At 37.0% G+C, this 24,044-nt stretch overlaps 1 protein-coding gene and 1 long non-coding RNA gene across 2 annotated transcripts; one reads left to right on the top strand and one right to left on the bottom strand.

The window, feature by feature from the left end:
- Positions 1–9,009: 9,009 nt before the first annotated feature.
- Positions 9,010–11,884, top strand: LOC139976295 (uncharacterized). The gene is made up of 2 exons (XR_011796076.1): positions 9,010–10,400; positions 10,826–11,884. It is a non-coding gene; the product is annotated as an uncharacterized lncRNA (long non-coding RNA).
- A 1,109-nt stretch (positions 11,885–12,993) lies between these two features.
- LOC139976117 (uncharacterized) lies at positions 12,994–22,997 on the bottom strand. Its single transcript, XM_071984555.1, has 6 exons — positions 22,205–22,997; positions 17,995–20,894; positions 17,005–17,124; positions 16,175–16,326; positions 14,740–14,857; positions 12,994–13,522 (listed from the first exon to the last, which is right to left on the bottom strand). Exons 2-6 carry the CDS (start codon positions 20,176–20,178, stop codon positions 13,256–13,258), a joined length of 2,841 nt encoding a protein of 946 aa, XP_071840656.1. The 5' UTR covers positions 20,179–20,894; positions 22,205–22,997; the 3' UTR covers positions 12,994–13,255.
- Positions 22,998–24,044: the final 1,047 nt, after the last annotated feature.

The raw sequence follows: 24,044 nt of genomic DNA, 5'->3' as shown, positions 1-24,044 counted from the left end.
GTTTAATTGGGCCTTATACTGTGCCATATTATGTAATGTGCTATAACAGTTGTAGTAATAGCAAGAATGGTCCAGGTCTAATTAAGCCCAGGCTTAACTTATGCTTCGGGCTTAACTTAGGATTAGGGCCTTACGTTATGCCTAGCCCACCCTTTTACATTAAACTAAAAGTTATACTTTTTTAGGCTAGGCATAGCCTATGCATACAATAACTAGGAATTAGGATAGCTATATGTGCGACTGAAACTGCCATGCCTATTATTAGGAGAGCTGGCATAATGAAATCGAATTTGTGGATCGTTAAACGAGAGAGAATAGCCATGAATGTAATTACAGAAACCAGTCTGAACGTAAAATTCTCGCATTGTTGGTACATTACTCGTATTACACTATGCATGGCTATGGGCCTAGGCTACACAGACTTTTTTCATTAGATCTCCATCTTGTTCTTTCTACTTCCAAAATATTCCTCTTCTTTTATGGTCAGTCGGTAAATCAAACAACAATATCCATGTTCTGACCGATTGCAGCATCCCCAGCACCATTTCTTTCATAATTTCGTACTTTTTTCGTGTACACAAACGATAGTCTACACACTGTGAGTATGCGTGTGGCCTGCTATAAAGTTTTCAAGTAGACCTATTTTACCACCCTGTGTGGGCGTTGTCCCTCTCGACCAATCCAAATCGGTTACATGGTTGGCCAAACTCTATATACGGCTCTGATAGTGTCGAAAGCGCCCCTACAGACCATTCTCGCCCCTCCTGACCAATACCCCTAGCTCCGCCACTGCCGCCGCGCCTCCTACGCCTATGTGTGTAGTGTTTGGTTTCGGAAATATCTGCTATTTTTTCATTTCCTTCAACCAAGTTTTATAATAGCCGTTATAAGAGGTTTAATATTTGTACACCAATAAATTAACTGTGTCTGAATTTTCGAAAATTTCTGACCAACATTCTGCATCACACTTCCCTCTACTCGTGCAATTTTGACCGGACTGTTAGGGGTTGAAGGAAGTTTTTCTATATTGGTTGTCCATAGATGAAATTTTGCACAACATTATGGGTATGTTTTGAAGTGAGTTTATTCACGAGAAATGTGAATTTTCAAATTCTGAACAAATTTGGGGCTTAAAACCTTGAAAAGTGGGGCTAACGGGTATTGTGGGCCGCGACGTAAAATCACCTACAAAAGCAAAGACCCACATGACATGCGATCAGGTCGAACATGACGTGTGCCTGGTTGACAATCTTCAAAAAGGTTATGGATGGAAAAAAAATAGTAGGAAATACTTGGTTCTCAGGCCAAAAGTGTACATCTGGTTGGTCATTTCAAGCCCGAGAAGTGCCGTTTCCGGTGATCTGGGGGGTATCAAAACCAGAAATTTTCTTGTACGCTGCGCGCCAACCGATGGTGGCGCTCCGCTTAGATAGTAATTCGCGCCCCCCGGGTTAGAAAATCCTGGATACGCGCCCGTAAATGGACAAAAAATAAAAGAGATACCGTTGTGATTCCCACAGAAAAAGAAGTACATAAGCCGATTCACATATGTTTTTGACTACATAATACAAGATTTAAAACAAGAGATTGACAATTCAGATATGGAATCCCTGAAAATATTGTATAGCATATATAAAATATCAGCATTGTAGTTGTACTCAAGATTCAAAATGGTCCAACCTGTTCTTATAGAGATGTAAAGTGGGCTTATGTTAGCTAGTAAAGTTAATGATTATGCAGAATGATATGTTTTTATCTTAAGTTTGATATCAACTAATGCCGTACTTACCACTTGTGGAGGTGCTATGCCGATGTTATGCCGACCGCGAGAGGGGTGACAATGTATGTGCCATTACTACACTACTGTGCAAAAATGACTCGGTCACCATATGCGTTTTTGTCATTCACTGTATGTGTCTTGAGACTTTCGTAAATGGTGGGGCTTATTCGCAGGGCAGCCCTGCGAATAGCCGGACATAGACATCTTATTCGCAGGGCAGCCCTGCGAATAAGCGAACACAGACATCTTATTCGCAGGGCAGCCCTGCGAATAGCCGGAAATAGACATCTTATTCGCAGGGCAGCCCTGCGAATAAGCGAACACAGACATCTTATTCGCAGGGCAGCCCTGCGAATAGCCGGACATAGACATCTTATTCGCAGGGCAGCCCTGCGAATAAGCGAACACAGACATCTTATTCGTAGGGCAGCCCTGCGAATAGCCGGACACAGACATCTTATTCGCAGGGCAGCCCTGCGAATAAGCGAACACAGACATCTTATTCGTTGGGCAGCCCTGCGAATAGCCGGACACAGACATCTTATTCGCAGGGCTGCCCTGCGAATAGCCGGACATAGTCATCTTATTCGCAGGGCAGCAAAAAGCCAGACACATACACCTTATTCGCCTTTTGGCTAAGATCATGTGTAGTATCTGTTCCCTTTCGAGGGGAATGGTGATGCACACCTGACGATGATCACACAGTCACAGTCCCGATGCAAGGGGACTGGGGTTAGAAGCGGATCAGTTGTTCAGTAGTTTGGTTTTCGTGCCCAGGTTCGTCCTGGGCGACTTTTTCTTAAAAAGTATACACCTTATTCACACGACAGCCTTAGACTGGGTTAACGGGCTCAGTAACTTTTGGGGCTATTCGAGTTTGCTTTTTGGGCACCAGCTGGCTTTTGGAGAGTTTTAATTGGGAGCCCCGATATTTTGGGGAATTTACTGGCCTTTGGAAGTCCTATCTTAATGCTGCTAGGATTGGTTTTGGGAACCTAGGGCCTTTAGATTGAACCAGTTTAGCATGAGTACCGCCAACATAAAAAAGTGTCATCTCTCATTTTCACCTTTGTTTTTGCAGAGTGACTGCTCATTTGCATGCAAAGGTGTGGGGGGGGAGGGAGTGTCACACCCTTGACCATATTGGCTTTCAGGCAATGTCGGCTTTTGGGGAATGCCAAGATAAGCAGCCTTAAAATAAGCTTTTAAAATTGAACTGCTGGGGTTCCAAAAAGTAGCTTATGAAGTCAGTGGCGGAGCATCCATAAAGTTGGAGGGAGCGGATGCCCCCCCCCCCCCCCCTGACGGACTCAAATGAACTGCTAGCACCCTTTTCAGCTTTTTACCACTTTTTACTTACTCGCGATTATTTACTTTTTTATTGCGCTCTCAAATACCTATTGACATTTGTCACATCTTGTTGGTGTAATATTCTGACAAAATGGCGATGACACCTATTTATTCTTCGTTTATCTGCAAATTAGCAAGGCCTGGAAAGGGTCATTTCTGGCGATCTAGATAAAAAATCAAAGTTTTAAAGTTACATTCAGAATACAGTTAAATATTAGTATAAACAAAACACAGAGAAGTTGAATGAAAAGGTAAGAATATCAACAGCAAAAATATCCATACATGTGAGAAAAATATACACATATATATTCATATATATACAAAAAAACAAGATTATAAAACAAAAGAAACCTATCTAACAGCCCTCAGGTTGAAAGAGAAACAGAATTGGGTACAAAAGAAAACCTGAATCTGTTATGCTTAGACCGTGGCATGCGAAGTCTGCTGCCTGAACGGCAGAATACATAGTTCTCGAAAAGAGGATGTGTATGGTCTTTTAAGATTCCATGGGTTTTTTGGTGCACCATATCAATGTAGAGTTCATAAACAGTTTTCAAACAAATATCCCTACCAATCGTACGGCTGGCAGCCCTTACAACCTTCTATAATTTAAACGAAGAATCCTCTGTAAGCAGCCCGTAAAAACAAATAATACTAAAAGTCAACACGCTTTGTATCACTGATTGGTAAAAAAGTAAAAGAATAGTGTTGTCGACATTAAAATATTTCAGTTTACGTAAAAGTAAAATCGTTGGCAAGCTTTTGATCTAATTGCATCAACCTGGTCTATGAAGTTAAGTTTACAGTCAATGATAGTACCTAGATATTTATAGTGGTGCACCTTTTCGACAATCTCATCATTAACCCTGATCTAGGGAGTATCTTTACTCAAAAAAATTCTGAACGATCCGTGCCAACCTGTGGTGGCGCTCTACTTAGATAGTATCGAAAGCGCCCCTACAGACCATTCTTTCCCCCTCCCCCCCCCCTGACCAATACCCCTAGCTCCACCACTGTATAAAGTGGCTAAGACTAGTTGGGCCCAAAAGGTTGGCTTTTTCAAGGCCCCTAAACTGACTGGTATCAATAGCAAAACCAGCCTTTCAAGCCCCTCAAATATGGCTTAAGTAGAACCTATATTTCACGTTATGGGGCCTTAAAGATTGGCATAACTGAGGACCCCAAAATTGACTTTTCAGAGGCCCTTTTTGCATCTCATAAATATGGGACCCATAACATATGATATTTGATGTCCCTGAAATTGGCTTTTGCCTCATACACATTTTGAAATTGATATCAGTATGGGGACCCGAGAAATTTCCTAATGAGCCAATTTCCTTGGGCAGGGGAGGATGGGGGAACCACCCTCGCCTCCTTTAGCTATGCCGTTCCTTGGAAGCTTGTAAAGTGATGCATTAACTGGCCGTCTAACACTGTTTTTTATACAACTATTAGTTTTAGCATAAACAAGCTAAATTGATGAGAAATTAAAATTGGGTCTGATGGTCTGCCATGAATTTTTTGGTGATAAAACCTCATCTAAGATTCCTGAGAAAGTGATGGAATATGGTCATCCTTCAAACTATGACTTTTCTGGGTTTAATAGCTGCACTGGAAAAAAAAAAAATGAAGGATCCATTCACCCCAACCCCTGCATAGTGTCAACCATACTTTCAAAGCTATATTTGCAATTTACTTTCTACATATTCTATGCAAATTGAGAAATAAGAAGGCAACATTAGCTTTTGTATCACTGTACTTTTGTATTTCAAAACTATTTACTGTACATTACAAGTTAAGTTTTTGCAAACAACTCATGAAAGATACACTTTTTGTCTCAAAAAATGATATAAATTGGGTCTTAACGCAAGGAGCAATAAGAAAAGTACACAGAATTTACAATACTTTACTGAATAATGGATGGGAGTATTTAATCTATCTTAACTCTGTGGATTATTCTAATCCTGGATGAAGTTTGAGAAACATTTCCACAATTTTGAGTCAAATCTGTTTGAATATTTTTATCTTATACATTGATATGTCAATTTCAAAAGAAATTGATGCATATTTTTCTAAATTTAATTTAAGGGAACGAATTGTCTGTGACTGGTTAAAACTGAATGAAATGAGCCAATGAAAATAATCATCACTACCTCATGAACTCCTACTATAACACTGAAGAGAAAACAACCTTAAAATTACTCTTTGACTTCCCGTCAAGTATGTGGCAGAGTGTGCTATTCTTTCAACTCAATCAATAGGTACCGGGTACCAGTACCGGGTAAGATCCCCACTGAAAGAACTTATTCATCTTTATTTTCCCTCCTCTGCAGTTAAATGTAAATAATTTGGGGTTTTAATGTAAATTCCAGTCTGAAAACTGAATTACTCATTCATTTTGTTGAACAAATACATTTTATCTGTGGAAGGGTCAAGAAAAACACATTTGGGAAATTTTTCTCATGTCAATATTCCCCTTTAATCAGGAAGAATTGCTACATAATACCTTTAAATAAAGCATTTGCTCTACAAAGCATATTATCATAATTATATATCATGCACATATTATGTCATACACAACATTTGTGAGTTATGTTTACCAAACTTTATGCATCACGAAAGGCTTTGTGTTTTGCACATATCCTTTAAGGTACAAGTAAATAGGAAAACCAAAATGCTAATTAAACTTAAAGGGGCAACGCCATAAATAGTTGCTTTGGTGTTTTCTCTTCAAAACCCCCAAAAATATTAATAAAATAAAAAATAAAATAATGAGTCACAAAAATTGTTTGTGTTAATTAACTGAAACAGTCCTGGAAACTGATCTCAGGGAAGGCATTTTAAGGTGACTTCGATCAAATAATTTAAATGGCATCCAACTATCTCTAATTTTATAGGGGGACAGCTGTAGGCAATCAAAGGCAGCACAAAAACCCTTTGAAGCTCCAGTGAATTTCAAGGATTGCAGTAGTGTGAACTTACTCGTTTTGACTGCAGCACAGTAATGTGGCAGTCATGAGTGGAATGAGATTAGTATTTGAATCTCCACATTCTGATCATGCAAGTTAACTGGGCCTGAAGCTATCTCCATTTGAATCAATAAAGAGGAAAGTGTCATCAGATTTAGATTTTATAATCATAACCTAAATATGGAATAGTTGCTCATAATTTCCCTCACAAAAAATGTTTAATTCTATAATACGCCTTGTATGTGATTGTGATTTAAATCATACTCTTTCATTAATCTTTTCCTCTCTTAATATAAACAGATTGAATAGAAAATCTAAAAAAAAAACAGATATAGGAAACCAAGAATCAATCCTAAAATTGCTTCAAAACTGAAAAACAAAACTGAGCTAAATTACTTAAAATTGAAAAATATTAAAAGCCTTTTTCATTTCTTAATACATCCTTTTAAACCATCTCTTAACATATTTACATTTGGTTGGTGTACATTTGGAGTCTTTGGTCTATTCCACCGCTCTCAATAAAATCTTAATCCTTTCTACTTGTCTTGCCGATACCAGAAAAAAGGTTTTAGTTTTTGTTGTTTGAAAAAGAATAAATAGTGATGTCTTTCAGCTTTACAGATATGGAATACCTTTGCTCCTACAATCTGCTCTGACCGCATAAGTTTGAATTAAAAAAAAAACCTCAAGATGTCTTTTTCCAACTGCTTTCTGTATTAAACTTATCTCCTTTCCTACCCTGCTTATAAATCATTGAAATATAACAACAAATTATGAAACAAATATAAAACTTTGCTTAAAAATGTATAGAAATGAAAACCTTTGTTTCTCAATACATCCTGTCCATCTTAACATATTTAAATTTTGTTGATGTACAAGTAAATTTATCATGACATGTTTTCTAACAAAAAGAATAAGTATTTCAATTTAAGTTGTTTGGTCTATTTCACAGCTATCATTAAAATATTTATCCTTCCTACTTTGTTTTGCTGATACAAGAAAAAGTTTTAAAATTTACTGTTTGAAAAAGAAAAAATAAGGACAAGTCTTTGGCTTTGTTGATATGGAATACATGATAAACTTTATAGATATGGAATAAAGACTTGGCTTTAAAAAATTCTTTCAGAGACAAGAGACAAACATCATAACTGTATAGAATATAAAATAACTTGAGTGTGTGGTTCCTGAGATATGCTTATCAAAAATAAGAACTAAAGAAAAAATAAAAGTGACCAAAAAGTCAAAAAAATTGCATACATGTAGAAAACTAGCAGATGGCAGGACTGGCTTATTGCAAATGTTTCACTCTCTAAAATTGTGACCTGGAAGATAGTTAGGCTTTCTTAATATATCGATTATAACCATTGGAGCAACAGGGTACACACACAGAAAACATAATTGAAACTTTATCATTAAAACATAAAATACCAGAATGAAACTGAAAGAATAATTTGAAGAATATTCTGGGAATGCAGACCCTGTGTAAACAACATCCATGAAATGCACAGATAGGTATAGTTCTTATCAGATTATTAAATGTACTTATATCACTTAAAACACTTATATTGATTAAAGTGTAGAAATATAAAGAGGTTTTCCGTTTCTTAATACATCCTATTAAACCATCTCTTAACATATTTACATTTGGTTGGTGTACATTTGGAGTCTTTGGTCTATTCCACCGCTCTCAATAAAATCTTAATCCTTTCTACTTGTCTTGCCGATACCAGAAAAAAGGTTTTAGTTTTTGTTGTTTGAAAAAGAATAAATAGTGATCAGTCTTTCAGCTTTACAGATATGGAATACCTTTGCTCCTACAATCTGCTCTGACCGCATAAGTTTGAATTAAAAAAAAAACCTCAAGATGTCTTTTTCCAACTGCTTTCTGTATTAAACTTATCTCCTTTCCTACCCTGCTTATAAATCATTGAAATATAACAACAAATTATGAAACAAATATAAAACTTTGCTTAAAAATGTATAGAAATGAAAACCTTTGTTTCTCAATACATCCTGTCCATCTTAACATATTTAAATTTTGTTGATGTACAAGTAAATTTATCATGACATGTTTTCTAACAAAAAGAATATGTATTTCAATTTAAGTTGTTTGGTCTATTTCACAGCTATCATTAAAATATTTATCCTTCCTACTTTGTTTTGCTGATACAAGAAAAAGTTTTAAAATTTACTGTTTGAAAAAGAAAAAATAAGGACAAGTCTTTGGCTTTGTTGATATGGAATACATGATAAACTTTATAGATATGGAATAAAGACTTGGCTTTAAAAAATTCTTTCAGAGGCAAGAGACAAACATCATAACTGTATAGAATATAAAATAACTTGAGTGTGTGGTTCCTGAGATATGCTTATCAAAAATAAGAACTAAAGAAAAAATAAAAGTGACCAAAAAGTCAAAAAAATTGCATACATGTAGAAAACTAGCAGATGGCAGGACTGGCTTATTGCAAATGTTTCACTCTCTAAAATTGTGACCTGGAAGATAGTTAGGCTTTCTTAATATATCGATTATAACCATTGGAGCAACAGGGTACACACACAGAAAACATAATTGAAACTTTATCATTAAAACATAAAATACCAGAATGAAACTGAAAGAATAATTTGAAGAATATTCTGGGAATGCAGACCCTGTGTAAACAACATCCATGAAATGCACAGATAGGTATAGTTCTTATCAGATTATTAAATGTACTTATATTACTTAAAACACTTATATTGATTAAAGTGTAGAAATATAAAGAGGTTTTCCGTTTCTTAATACATCCTATTAAACCAACTCTTAACATATTTACATTTGGTTGGTGTACATTTGGAGTCTTTGGTCTATTCCACCGCTCTCAATAAAATCTTAATCCTTTCTACTTGTCTTGCTGATACCAGAAAAAAAGGTTTTAGTTTTTGTTGTTTGAAAATAGTGATAAGTCTTTCAGCTTTACAGATATGGAATACCTTAGCTTCTACAATCCGCTCTGACCGCATATAAGTTTGAATTTAAAAAAAACCTCAAGATGTCATTTTCCAACTGCTTTCTGTATTAAACATGTTTACATTCCTACCCTGTTTATAAATGCTACAAAATCTTTGAAGTATAAACAATATTTATGAAACAAAACATAAAACTCTGCTTGAAAATGTATAGAAATGAAAACCTTTGTTTCTTAATACATCGTGTCTATCTTAACATATTTACATTTTGTTGATATACAAGTAAATGTTTTCAAATGAAAAGAATATGTATTTCAATTTAAGTTGTTTGGTATATTTCACAGCTATCATTAACATATTTATCCCTCCTTCTTTGTTTTGCTGATACAAGAAAAAGTTTTAAAATGTTTTGTCTGGAATACATCATAAACATTATAAATATGGAATAAATCTTTGGCTTTAAAAATTTCTTTCAGAGGCAAGAGACAACATCATAACTGTATAGAATATAAAATAACTTGAGTGTGTGGTTCCTGAGATATGCTTATCAAGAATAAGAACTAAAGAAAAAATAAAAGTGACCAAAAAGTCAAAAAAATTGCATACATGTAGAAAACTAGCAGATGGCAGGACTGGCTTATTGCAAATGTTTCACTCTCTAAAATTGTGACCTGGAAGATAGTTAGGCTTTCTTAATATATTCAGGTTTTAGCCTTACTGAAGGTAAGGGTTTAGAGAAAATTAAAGTGGCCATGACACGAAAATTTCAAAGTCCTATATTTTTGGGATCCATCAAAGAATGTTCTCTAGAACATGTATCAACCATTCTGCCAGTTTAAAACTTGATTTTTCAAGTCGAAAATTGAGAATGAATTTACCCTTTTCGGCGTTTGAAACTTTGTTTACTCGAAAATTTTCCGATTCGCATGACGTCATCTGACGTCACGTTTTGAACACATTTACGATCCTCCGAATATACCATTCACGTACACAGTAGACAAGTACACATACCACTAGTAGTTACTAAACAAAACACCGATCACAAGTGCGATATCAAATCAAAATTTCCTGTGAAATGACGGATCCAGAACCAATTGCGGCAACCGAAGTTCAAAGTGATAATGGTTCTTCACTAGGCAGTGAGAAATTGGGCTATAATTAGAGTGCCCTTTCTCATATTCGAAGCAGAGAGTGAAGGCGATGATCATTCCAATATTGAACCGAACGTTGAGGGTGGAGCGGAGGTGTTAGAACCGTATCAGTTCGAGCCTGTTAAACGAGCCGAAATTGAAGCTCCACAACATATCGAAGAAGAAATACGTTCGAAACCATTGCAAGGAACATACAACGTGGTAAGAATTTATTAACGAAGCATTTAAAAACAAAATCCAGTCCATTTTGTGCATGTGTTGTTGGAATTCGCGGAACACCCTAAACCGTATTGTGCGTTGTGTTACGGTAACTTACAACTCATATGTAGAGTGTGTAGTACTAGTAGGGTTGTTGCATACTGAAAGTTTGGCTCGGGGATGTAAGTTGCATTATGCAGCCATGCTAGGTAGGCATATGTGTTATTTCATACTCATTATTACTTGGCTAGTACTTTGGCCTGGAGTTTTGCAAATTAATTTTCTGAAACAAAAGAATGTTTCATGATACACGGAAGGTGTAAAATCACAACAAATGTAACCATAACTGTACATTGTATGCCTGCTTGTTATTGTGGACATCATGGCCAACATTAATACATTTTTAACTTTCATAAATTTTTTCCCAGGCAGTACAGATACATAGCCTACGGTCAACAGGTTCAATGATACTTGGGGTTCCAAGCAAGACACGTCAGGGTTGTGCTACCATCATGTGCAGTCCAAAGGATCAGAAGTGATTTTCCAGCCAATGGTCATTACACTGGATTCAAGTTGCCAGGAGAAAACTCATTGTATAGGAAGCCTTGGTTGAGAAATTCCTCCAGGAACACCTTTTCTAAACTACAATTGTGTTGGATTATCAACCGTCAGGGTTCCCTCAGTGTTGATATATTGAAATTCAAGACTTTTAATTCAGGATGAAAAGGTTATTTTCCAGACCCAACATCAACAATGAAAGAAAAGGCATGTTTTGAAGCATTTGGACACAAGTATTGGCGTGACCGTGATGTCATATAATATGTGCATAAGGGAACGGGCATTGACCTTTTTAGGGGCATTTACCTCCCAGACGTTTGATTCGTACCTTTAATCTGGAAGCCAAAATATCCATATCACCAATGATATTTGACAGAAAAGTCATAATAAAGACCAATGGAGGCAGCAGAACTCTTGAATGTTTAGACTTTGTTTCTTCAGCAGCAGTTGGTTTGTTTTGTAGTCTTTCTTCAAAAACTCAGCAGTACACCCTGTTAATGGTCTTTGATTGTTTTAATGCGTGTGATGCTGTGTTTCACATTGCCCATCATCAGTGTTGTACGTGTCGTCGTGCTTGTGTAACATTTTTGCATGTGAGTTACTTCGTGCAGTGTTTCTTGGTTTAAATAACCCTTTATTGTATTTGATTCTGGATTATTCTAATTAATTTGTCACAACAACGATTGATAGCGATGGACATGCAACTGCTTTGTAGGCTTAAAGCAAAAAAATTCATGTAAGTTGTTTTCTTTTAACCTCCTTTGATGTCACAAATCACATTAGTGTTATTTAAGAATGATAATGTTTATGGAAAGTACAGTTTTACTTTTATGTCATATAATACAATGATTGTTGTTAATGTTAGTTCAGATTGTCCAGAATGACTGTCTAGAACTGATATTGAATAAATTTTGTTCAATGATTTAACACTTGAACTATGTTGTGTGAATTTTTGGCTCTGTGACTTTAAAATAAATCGCTTTGAGATTTAATTAAACACCCTTTGGAATAAAATCTTTTTACCTACCTATTTTGACCCATCCCCATTACCCCCACTCCCTCCACAACATAAAAAATGGTTTTCCTGGAATAGGAATAAGAAATTATTGCTATAACTAACTGATCCAGCATATTCCAGAAATAAATTGGGGCACTGAGATTTGTTCACAAGAAGATGTAACCCATTGCATTTGAAGCTAACCTCATAGCTTATTAGTATACAATAGAGCAATGAAGGGGGTGTTAATTTAGATGATACAGTAAAATCTCTTCGTCTATTGCGACTTCAGTGTAGTAACGCTAATACTATAGTACTACTAGTGCTCGGCGCGCTACCTCCTAAGGATCGCCACTTGCCCCATTGGAGGTTTCCTGTTCCCCGATCTGGTCTTCAGAGTAGTTTTTTGTGGATTACTTGACAGAAGAATGACTCTTTTATGTCGAACCGTTAAAGTCCATTTGTTTTATTTCATAACAAAAAGGAGGGATCGTAGTATGCTTCCGTGAAGTGTTCGCTTCATTCGGAGCTGCATACTGGCTAGGCCCAGTGAAATCGGCCCTGGTGTTGTGCACTAACTTGGTCATAATCGCCGTGTTTTTTTCGTCCTTCAACCATGGATGAAGGCTAATTGCATGGGTAATGATATTTATGCAACCCCCAACAACATAACGGACTGGCATTTCTCCCGGATAGTTTACAACAGTTGAAAAACAAACTTGAAATTTCTAACGATATAGCGTAATACAGTGGTTGTTCTCTCAGTGTAAATGTGCGTGTATATGGAACGGTATGATCGTCGCGTATCCGATACATGCCTGGGCTTTGCACGTGTGTTCCTAACATGACGTCATCATTGTCTTGTTGTGAAATCGCATTCTCAGATATCTATTTTCGGATGCGAATATTAAAACGTTAATTACTAATTAGTCCTTGAGGTTTTCAAGGTGTTGAGGATAGTTTTGAACATAGATTTTCTCATAGATTCAGAGGAAGTTACTCTCGATGAGTTGGATTTTTCGTGTCATGGCCTCTTTAACTTTATGTAATAATAAAGAGAAACAAATATTGTTTCAAGTGTCTGACATCTGACATCATCTGACATCATCACCCATGACTATCTGACATCATCACCCATATCCATTGGCAGTGTGCAAATCAGTTTTGCTATAACTTTGAAATTCCATAACTCGAGGATGGGAAATGGTATCAAAGAAGTTTCTTCTCCAGATTGATTGTAAAAATATTCCCTATCAATTATCAAAAAATGAAAAATCAATGGGAATATTCCTTTAACAATTTCTTATTTGCAGATAACACACTTAAATGGTTGCCTATGATCCACAGAAGAAACCTGACAACATGCAAAGTGACACCACCTATTGCAGTGGTCACATTCGACCCACAACACTTTACCTGAAGGTTTCAGACAAAATGGAAGGTCACAGTATACATTCTTATTTCCCTTAGAATCCCGAATGAGCCTATTCATCACATACGTCCTGTACATTGAGCTGTGATGTTGTCTCATTACACAAGGGTTGACCATGTTTAACATTGCCTCAGCATTCTATAAGGAAGTAGAAAACAAAATAGGATTAGCATATACTAAAAAGGAATAGATAAAATGAAACATATTTCATGATAAATAGTACAAAATATCCAAAATTAAGGTGGAATGGGTGGGGCTATCACAATATCATATAGTTTAATTAAGGTCTTTTATTGCATTCCAAACTTTCAAACTATGTGGTATTTCAGCTCAACATGGGTATGTAACCCAACATCTCAAATTTGAGATTTTTTTCTAAACAATTTGAAAAATTTATTCCATCTTCAAGAGTGTTTAAACTTTGCATGCATGTAGCAAACATTAAGCATCAACATATTCAACAATGGCATTGGGCCCCTATTTTGGTTGTTTCACAGCATTTTGAACTTCAAGACTGCAAATATGTGTGGCAGTGCCTACAACATGTGAGTGATTCTTAAAGCCACATGTATGCTCAGAAGTAGAGATTATCAGTTATGTTGTACGAAAGCCCACTGTAACTCACTCATCAAATATCAAAGAGGATTGATAAACCAAACGTGTGATTAAAAACGAATGTGGCATAAGTTGGCAAGTCTGAGTTTTTAAGTATACGCCAGCTGCAAAGCTCCATTAACATTCTTTTATATTTTGCTAACTTTCAGACTTTAAACTTTGTTATAATTGTTTGCAAATATCATAAACAGTCAAAATGTAAATGGCACTTATTATGAATTTCCATTAGAAATTAAGATACCAGCTGAAGTAATGTGGTTGTTTGGAATGACATGTGGACAGATTAGATGGAGTTTACCCTGCAAATTCTAATTATAAGGAAAATTAATTTTTCAATGCCATCCTTTTTAGAAGAAATTGTAATAGAAATGATTTATTCAAACTACATCATTAACCACTGCCACAATTGACCAAATTTTAGGACTTGTTAAACAATGCGCCCACAATTAAAATGACTTCTATATATTCCCTGTCCACTTGGCAGTAATTCCCATAGAAGCCTACTTGGTAGTCCATAGATACCAATGATGATATTAAATTCAACTGTTGTGGTAACGTAACTATTAAGTCGGATTTTCGAGGCAAGGATATTTGCAGTAAGGACAGGGCAATTGCCTTTTATCTGCAGGCAGATTATCAACAGCTTTTTTTCTTTTCAAAGCCTGTACTGAAAGGGCCAGCCTTATCTGGTACACACTCTGTATTTAGCATACAATTAAAGAATAAAAGTCATAACCTACCATCAGCACAAATATTCCACAGCTATGTCCATCATGCTGTCGACCTGATTTGCACCGGATTTGTCTGAATTTACCACATGAGATGCCAGTGACATCACTCCGTTGTGTGATGTATGTACTAAAAGGAGGAAAATAGATCTGCATTATTTCCTAACAAATCAGTGGGTGATAGGGGTAAGACCAGGCCTGGAAACTCCCAGAGTCCTACAATACTTCTGTGTTATTCCAAACTACTGTAAATGGCTTTTGCATTGGACTTAATGTGAATTTTAGGTACTTCTGGGGCCATTCACTGGTACATTATGTGTGTGACTTTCCATAGAATGGCCCCAGCAGATCCTTGGGTGACTCTTAGGGTCTGCTGGGGCCATATGTTACTTTCCATAGAATGGCCCTTCTATGTACTTCAACAAAATTTTGTCAGTATAATAGCATGTATGATTGTGAATTTATGGCTTTCAAAAACTTGGATAGGTATTTCTAGCCATTTCTAGCCACCATAGTTTTTGTCTACTCTTCTGATTTATGTGTTACTCTTGACAAGGCTGCCAAGCGTTGCTTCAAGTTCTACTTTTAATGCTGTATCACTGGCATACAGTATCTCAACTTCTTGATAGGCTTACCCCCGACCCCTCAGTATCATTTAAATGGGTTTTTTTGTGTTATGTGTTCAGTGTAAAGGTCCTTGCCCACTGCACACAACACAATTTTTGCATAAAACATTTTATAAAATGTTGATGGAAGTATCATTTGTGTTTATTTTTAAACGAAATGAAGATATTCATTAAATCTTTAGTTTGAGTGCAAAAGTTTCCCGAAACATAAAATAATTGTGAAATATTTTCCGGAAAGAAAAAATCGCTTTGGGTCACCACGCAATTTTTTGCCCTTGTGCGATTTTTGGCCTAACATGCATGAACCTTCATTTTTGCATATATTTCTGAGCTAACAACAGTGTGCTTTTGTAATGTTAAATTTTTGAAGTTACATTTTGATGAGATTTTGATGAGATTTCATTCACGTTTTATCGCAAATTCGATGAAAAATCTCATCGTCGCGTCATGTGTATGTGTGAAAGGGCCTTAAACTTTAATAACAGGTAGGGTGATGTACAAAACTTGATGACTGGTGTTTGTAAAGCTCAAGCATAGCTATTAAACGCAATGAGAACCGTACATATTGCTATTCTATTAAAAATCTTGGTGAGTCAATCCATATCAAATCAACCAAATTTCTGATAAGTTCCCATGTTGACCCTCTTGGATTTCGATGAAACTTTATGAGGATGGTAATATTTGTCTAAAACGAATTTTGGCAATTTTTAGGTACCTCCCATACCCAATGGAAGGTAATAAAGCTCTATCATTCAACATATAATATTTCTAGGTCATATATCTTTCAGTTTATGACAGAGTGAACTACAAAGATAACTTACTCCCATTGTTCCAAGATTGAAGACTCTTCCTTCTCATTAGGCAAAGAATTAAGGATGCCAACTGTCTGCTCAACCATATCCACTACTAAAAGAAACCAGTGGTTGTTTTTGTGGACTGGCATAAAAATCCAATGAAAGCTCCCAAAATCCACCTGTAAATAACAAAAACAGTCTATTTACCCTTTAAGTTCTAGACAAGCAATACTTCTGTGATAAAAATCATAAGGATGATGGGCTTCCAAGTTGACCACATATTTAGGTGCAAGGTCCTGAAGCTCCACAGATGGCTTCTGGTACAATAATTGATGGTGTTTATTACTGTAGCTTCAAAAGAAAACTTGGCAGATTGAGTGGAGTAAGTGGAAATTTTTGAATATTTTTGAATATTCAACCTTCAAGTAAGTGATGAAATGAGTATTGTATCCATCTAACCTCTTAAACTGTATGTTGTACTAAGTTTATCTTAGGAATATACAGGTATATATATTTTTGGTTATTTGTCATCCACAGACCACTGAATACATTTATTTGAAATTGCAGTAACTATTAATTATCTAATTCATAAACTAAGTGTTGAATTTATGATAGTATAAAAAAGGCAATTTTAAGCTTAACATGTTTTCCATGTGTCTGAAGGGTGTGATGCGTGATCTGTAAAGACTAGTCACTCTCATTGATTTCACATTAGGGTGTTTCCAATTTACGTTATGGACACGTGGAAACAACATAACGTTGAATCAATGAGAACAATTTGCCTTCACAGATTACGCACTACGGACACACAGCTTTATTATGAGAGTGTTAATTTATATATCAATATTGATGCTTACCTTCTTGTACAGCCAGTCTTGGTATTGACCTTTTTGCCATTTCATGGCCAAGAAGCAAGGTAACACATAGCACTTTCCAGGGTGCTCCTGCATTAGTAAATTCAAGTAGCAGTGTATGATCTGGAAGATATAAAAATTTGTCTCAACTTCAAACATACAGTAGTTTTTAAGTATATAGCCCCTTATTAATTGATGTACTTTCAGCTAAAATACATCCAACTTCAATGTAGCCTTTGACTAAAGCTGCACATGTTTTAGAGTGTACACACAGTATACTCCTCAGTGAGTTGAGAATGGTTTCAGGAGTGTTAAGGCCCAGTGACCAGGGTCATAATTGTAAAGTGCTTTGAGATAGTTTACAACAAGCTCTATATATGCACTTCAATGCAGTCTTTTGCAGCAATAGGCCTAACTTTCCAATCATGTTAACATGGTGTATTTGCTTAAAAGGGTTCTTGCATCTCAACAACCAAGAGAAATGCAAGCTGCTTGACTGAATTATTGAATATTTTTCTTATCTTAACTATTGCAATGTAAAGAAAGCTTTATAAATCTTTTATAAAAGTTTTATAAAAAGTATTTTCTGACAGTACAAGCAGCACACTGGCACTGTAGGACACAATTTGATCACATTCAAGCAAATCTTTTGATGCTTTTTGTTTCAAGATCTAGAGGCAGACAAATTTAAGCACCTCTAACTGTCCGTCTTCTATTGAATATTAAACTTGAAACATATTCACACTAAGGCAGCAATGATCACAAAAGTATGAGTGTCCCATGTTTGGTAAATTTGCTAATGGCACATTTCTTTCATTATTTTTCATGCACATGTATTCAGGGCAAATATCATTGTTCAACTATTTTTCCAGCAATTACTATGTGTGCATAGCACTTTTGCTTCACTTCAACTTGATTCAATAGTGAAGTCAATAAATATCTGAAAATAATTTAGAGCACATTTTCATATACAAAGTCATATTCAACCCTTACCTGATCATTAAGCCACTTGCCAGGTAGAAGTGTTTCCAAATCAGTTGGAACAAATGTGGTGCTTCCAAGTTTTCTTTTCTCCTTGGGTATACTGACCACTGTCTCTGGGAGATCAGCAAGATGTGATGGCCTCTTAGTCAGCATTTGCTTTATAGATGATATGTCTAAACCATCCTTCACTGCAATCAGAACAGTTGAGCTCAAGAGCTGAAACAAATCTGTCCGCCTTCCAGGTGTTTCTCCCTGAATTAGTGTTGATGAAAGATTCAATATAGTATCAGAAACAGTTTCAAGATCACTGTCTTGAGCAGCTTCATATATGATTCCATTAGCAGGATCATGTGAGTCTATTTTCAACAATTTCAAGCTTCCATTGATACCTTTTGAAATATTGAGTCTAATTTCAGACAGGAATGCTAATACTGCCTTCAAATTTGATACATCAGTGTATGTTTCCAAGTTTCTCTCCAGTTCTTTATTTGTAACCTGTTTCGTCTGTACCAACTTTACTTTATTCTTCTTTAGCTTCTTCTTTTGAGATTCTTCAGAGGTCTTAATCTGTCGCTTACTACGTTGACCAACATCTGCAATCTTTGATGTGTTATCAACTGGTGGTGATTTCCTTTTGCTAATTCCTAGAACCGAGGTCATACTCCCCTTGGGTCGTCCCCTGACTTTTGATAGTCGTGGCAAGTACAATCCATCCTTTTCCAGTTGAAATGGTGTTTTTCTCTTGAGGTTTTGCTTTGTCTTATTCTCTGGACTCACTGATTTTGTTTTGTCACTGCCTGCTGAAGTTTTATCATCAGATTTTCTGATGTCACTTCCTGCTGGAGTGTTACCTGACTTTCTAACATCACTACCTGCTGATGTATTATGGTCTGATTGTCTGACATCATTGCCTGTATAAGTATCTGAATTTCTGACGTCACTGCCTGCTGATGTGTTGTCTGAGTCTCTGACGTCACTTCCTGCTGGAGTGTCGACTGATTTTCTGATGTTACTAACTGCTGAAGTGCTGTCTGATTTGATGATGTCACTGCCTGCCGAAGTGTTGTCTGAAATTCTTATGTCATTGCTTGCTGAAAGGCTGTCTGACTTTTTAATGTTACTGACTGCTGAAGTGTTATCATCTAGTTTTGAACTGGTTTGACTGGAGGAATGGCTGTTTGAATTCTGCTCATCTTTGTCCACATCTGTGCTTGCCTGATTTATTTCTAAGTGGACTAAATCTACCTCAATGTTGACAGTCAGACCTTTCTCCCATGCCTGATAGAGAGTGCTTACTTGCTGGAACCTGTGTTCAAACTCCTCTTGTGAAACTTCTGAGCAAATGTCACCAATTTTAAGCAGTGTTTGCTGCATTTTCTTGAACTTCTGAATTCTGTTCAACTTCTTGGTTTCAGTGGATGTTACAAAAATACCAGCTGTAGTTGAACATGGGAAATCAAAAGCTTGTCTCTGATAGGACTTGCGCCATCTATCGGGTATCCAGTTGTCATCAAATTGCAGATTTTCTTGTAATGCAATGATAAATATATGTCGGCACGGCAGTTGTGTGATCTTCCAAAAACTGCATGAACAAGAGCATTTCGGGTTAACTTCAACTTCTGCCAAATTGCCCTGAAGCGAAACTGAATAATGTGATGCATTAATTACGACAGCTGCATTCGGCTTTAGCTGTTGTGCCAGTTGATATTGATTTATCGTCAAGTTTGCTGCATATTGTGTTGCAACATTCCGGATTTGTTTTATTGTGTCATTTGTATCATGGACATTATATGAAACACAAACCGAAGAAAGAAATTGACCCTGTGTAGTTTTGTTCTTCATGTGGATAGCCTTCCTTAGTATCCCCTTGATGCAATCTGCAATTGTTATTTGACTGTTTAAAACAGTTTTCAGTTCCTTGTTGTGACGCTCTAAGCGATTGTTGGTGCGGGTTCTCAGGTTCTGGTACGATTTTGTTTTGAAAGCGGCCCAAAGATGAACACAACTGCTCCAATTGTCATGAAAGTACTTAATAAAGTCAGATGTGGCAACTTCCTCCATATTCTTCACTGACTGGTTGAATATCTCCTCATAGTTGGCATAAGCAATAGACTGTATGCAAGTCCTTATTGCCTGCTTTACATCTTCTGTCGTTGCCAATTTATTAATCGCCAGGCGAAAAGTTAAGCACATGGAAAAGGCAAAGTTGAATGTTGGCCACAGGAAATAATTCACTCAAAACTGCTATTTCAGTGAAATCTTTGTCAATAATAAATGTTCTTGCTCTGGTCATGCCCTCATTTGAATCTTTTAGAGTCTTCAGAAAAAAGTTGATACTTTCTTTCGACTCATCTTTCAATAGCGCATACCCGACGGGAACACCATGTCCATTGCCATCTTCCACCAGAGCTGTATATAGGCAGAACTTCCTATTATTAACCCTGTAGGTTCCATCAATGTGAACCAACTCTGGGAATTTCACATGGCTTTGTTTGTGTTCCACACTTTGGAGAAATATTCCCTGGAGCTCTCCATCACTGCTTGTCTTTAGTACTACAGTATTCTCTTCATGTTTCTGGCAAAACTCTCCTAAAACTTCCAGAATGCTGTTTAGTTCATGTTTTGTTTTCCCCTCATTTCTTACATTCTGAATATCTTGAACTGTCAGTATCTTACCATGCAGTTTGGCTATATGTTGGCAGATATCAGCGGGAGCCACGGATAATGCAGATAAAGTACCTACTATTTCCTTTCTCTCTTCAGACAGTCTTCTGCTTTCTGGATATCGCTGATAGTGTTCTTCACTCGTCTCATGTGTGTGTTCAAGCTCACAAGAAACAACAACAAGCTTGTCTTTTACTCTGTCAGCAGCGAGATGAATGAATGACTTGCAACCCGTTTTGAAAGTTCTGGAAAAAAGAAAGTAAATGTTCTTTTAAAAAAAAGGCAGAACTAAAAATGAGCAGCAGAAATTTTGTTGTTGTTAAATATGATAAAATGTTAATACAATGACGAAAAGGTTATGTGGTTCCGGCGCTGCTGTTTTCACATTGTATACAAAAACAAATGGAACACTTGACTGTCAAATTATGACCATTTAAAGATTAGCACTTAAAGCCCTGCTCACTCATTGATATGCATCACATTGTCACCACAAACAATCTGCTATTCAAGGGCTACCAGTGTTCCAAGTGAGATAACAATATGAAAAAAGCAATGGACATTCGGTTGCCAAAATATGTCCATTTCATGATTTTCACTTTAAGCCCCACCCACTGCATGGAAGAGGCAGGCTGATGATAGGATTTGGAATGGGATTCATGGGAGGGGTGTGGGCATTCTTGGCCAATTTGAAGATCAAATTTGTAATTGGCATGGGGCGATGTGATAGTTTTTTTTTAAAAAAAACAAAAATCGACACAATTTTAGGTTTTTCCTATGCAGCCTATCGCAAAGCACCGATATGAAAATCAATGGTAGCGTGCCCTATACGTTAATGAGTCAAGCGTCTAGATTATGATAAATGATTGATGCACTTGTCAATTGCATGACAGACCACAGAACCAATGGGTGCGTCATGTCCAGTCAAATTTGGACGCAGGGGTGCGGGGTGTGTCAAAGTACACTAAAGTAATGGTCCGTCACGCTATAAGAAATGGATGCGTCACTTGTAACTTGTATTTCCCTATGAAAGGTGGTAAAGCAAATATTGGAACGTAGTACAGTATTACTATTAGTAGTATTTACACAGTGTATGTGCGTCATAAGGACATGCAGTCATTTGCCCCATTTGGTGCATCACAAAATAAAATTAAGGTGTGTAAAAATATGCAATGGTCAGGTACATTAAATATACTACGCAGGGGTGCGTCAAGACTCAAGGATGCAAATGACGCACCCATCCCCGGGGGACCTGTGGTACGTCATACAATTGACAAGTGCATAAACATTACGGCCTTGGCTATTCTTACGACTAGTCGTAACAATTATTTATAACTATTCTTACGACAAAGGCGAATTCAAGCGCATTTAAGTAAATAAAGCAACTGCGCATGTAGTAGGGGTAACCCTAACTTTAACCCTAAACCCCAATCCTAACACTAACCCTAACCGGATATTATTGTTACTCCTGTCATAAAAATAGCAACTGCGCATGCGTAGTCGGAAATTATTCTTACGAACAGTCGTAAGAATAGCTACTTTGAAACATTAAACAAACCTTTGATTTGGGCGAATCCCTTTGCTCTCTGTTTTTTTCTTCTCACCGTAGTGTTTACACACATACTTGACATATGAGTACTTGAATTTAGCAGCGTTGAAGGGTGTTGAATCCTGTGGCAAGTTTTTATTAGCGTAGGTGGCTGTTCTGCTGTCTCCAATACAATAAATATAGTTCTTTGTTGAGCAAAATTCTTGAAAAAAACGCTGAAAACTTGCAAACGATTCAAACTCATGATTTGGAGCCAACTGTTCCATCACTACCTACACCTAACGTTAGCATGCCTAGGCAGTGGCTAACCGTTGGTCTGTTCATTTAGTATTTCAGGCTAGGGCCTAGGCTACCTACGTTGGGCCTAGCAGGGGTTGAATCGTAAGTTTCTTCTTATGTCAGTCGGTTCAAATCATATTTGAATAATATTTTGCTAATAATTAATGATATTTAAAATGTCGCAGGAACTTTCTCCATAAAAACCCGGCAAAGACAGTGAATCTGATTCTGAAGTGAAAGCCTCAAACTACAATACATTGATCAAAGAAATTCGGTGTTCGGGTTTGCGCGCCGTTAAGGTGCAGAGGTTAAATGAATGACGTCACATAAAAATGATGTCATCGAGAGCCAATAATAAACCTATTTTCAAAATCGTCACAGCCCTGCGAATAAGGTGTCTGTGTACGTTATTCGCCGGGCTGCCCTGCGAATAATCACTTCGTTCGTAAATAGCGCTCTCATTCAGTAAAAAACCAAATGAATATCCCTCACGATAAACGATCAAGGCATTCCATCGAAAGTGTCTGGATTGGAGAACTGCTAACATCTGCCCCATATATAAGAAGAATGATGTATCCTCGCCATGTAATTATCGCCCTGTTTCCCTTACTAGTATCTGCTGCAAGCTCTTGGAGCACATAATCAGTTCTAATATCATGGAGCATTTCCAGAATAATAACATCTTGTCTGCCAATCAGCATGCATTCAGGAAATACCATAGCTGCGAGACCCAGCTCGTTTCTGTCATCAACGAATGGGCCTCCTCCCTTGACCAAAGAAAGCAAGTGGATGTCTTCATCCTTGATTTTGAGAAGGCTTTTGACACTGTTCCTCACGAATTATTGAAATCTAAACTGTACACTATGGGTGTTTCACATCAGGTTCTCTGCTGGGTGGATGCTTTTCTGAGTGATAGAGAGCAGTCGGTTGTTGTCAATGGGTCTAGGTCTAATCCTTCTAAGGTTACTTCCGGTGTTCCGCAAGGGTCAGTTCTGGGACCCATTCTCTTCCTGGCCTACATAAATGATATTGGTAATGCTGTTTCTTCTGGTGTCCGACTGTTCGCTGATGACTGTGTCTGTTATCGGGTTATCGATGATGTCAGTGATGGTCATCAACTTCAGGAAGATATAAATATACTAGGGCAATGGGCTAAAGATTGGGGCATGAGTTTCCAGCCGGTGAAATGTAACATTATGACCATTACTAGAAAGAGGAAACCTGTAATTTTCAATTACATGCTCAATGGGGTTCACTTGGTTAAGGTTGATTGTGTTAAATATCTGGGTATTCATATCACTTCAGATCTCAACTGGGGAAAGCATATTCAAAATGTGTGTAATAAAGGAAATAGGATATTGGGAGTTCTTCGTAGAAACTTATCCCCCTGTTCGAAGGATGCAAAATTGGCTGCATATAAAGGTCTCCTCCTGCCAGTATTGGAATATGCCAGTTCTGTCTGGGATCCCCACCAAGCTTTCTTGCAGCACAACCTCGAAAACATTCAGAGGCGTGCAGCCCGTTTCATCGCTTCAGATTATTCAAGAGAGCCTGGCTCTGTCTCATCTCT

The sequence above is a fragment of the Apostichopus japonicus genome, chromosome 11 (assembly GCF_037975245.1).
Source record: "Apostichopus japonicus isolate 1M-3 chromosome 11, ASM3797524v1, whole genome shotgun sequence".
Lineage (NCBI taxonomy): Eukaryota > Metazoa > Echinodermata > Holothuroidea > Aspidochirotida > Stichopodidae > Apostichopus > Apostichopus japonicus.
This window is presented reverse-complemented; position numbering and strand designations above follow the sequence as displayed.

Excerpts from the sequence above, each read along its gene's own strand:
- LOC139976117 (XM_071984555.1), bottom strand. The coding sequence starts at position 20,178 with ATGTGCTTAACTTTTCGCCTGGCGATTAATAAATTGGCAACGACAGAA. Across the intron at positions 17,125-17,994 it reads GCAAGTGGCTTAATGATCAG|ATCATACACTGCTACTTGAA; the intron begins GTAAGGGTTGAA and ends TATATCTTCCAG. Across the intron at positions 16,327-17,004 it reads AAGACTGGCTGTACAAGAAG|GTGGATTTTGGGAGCTTTCA; the intron begins GTAAGCATCAAT and ends TGTTATTTACAG.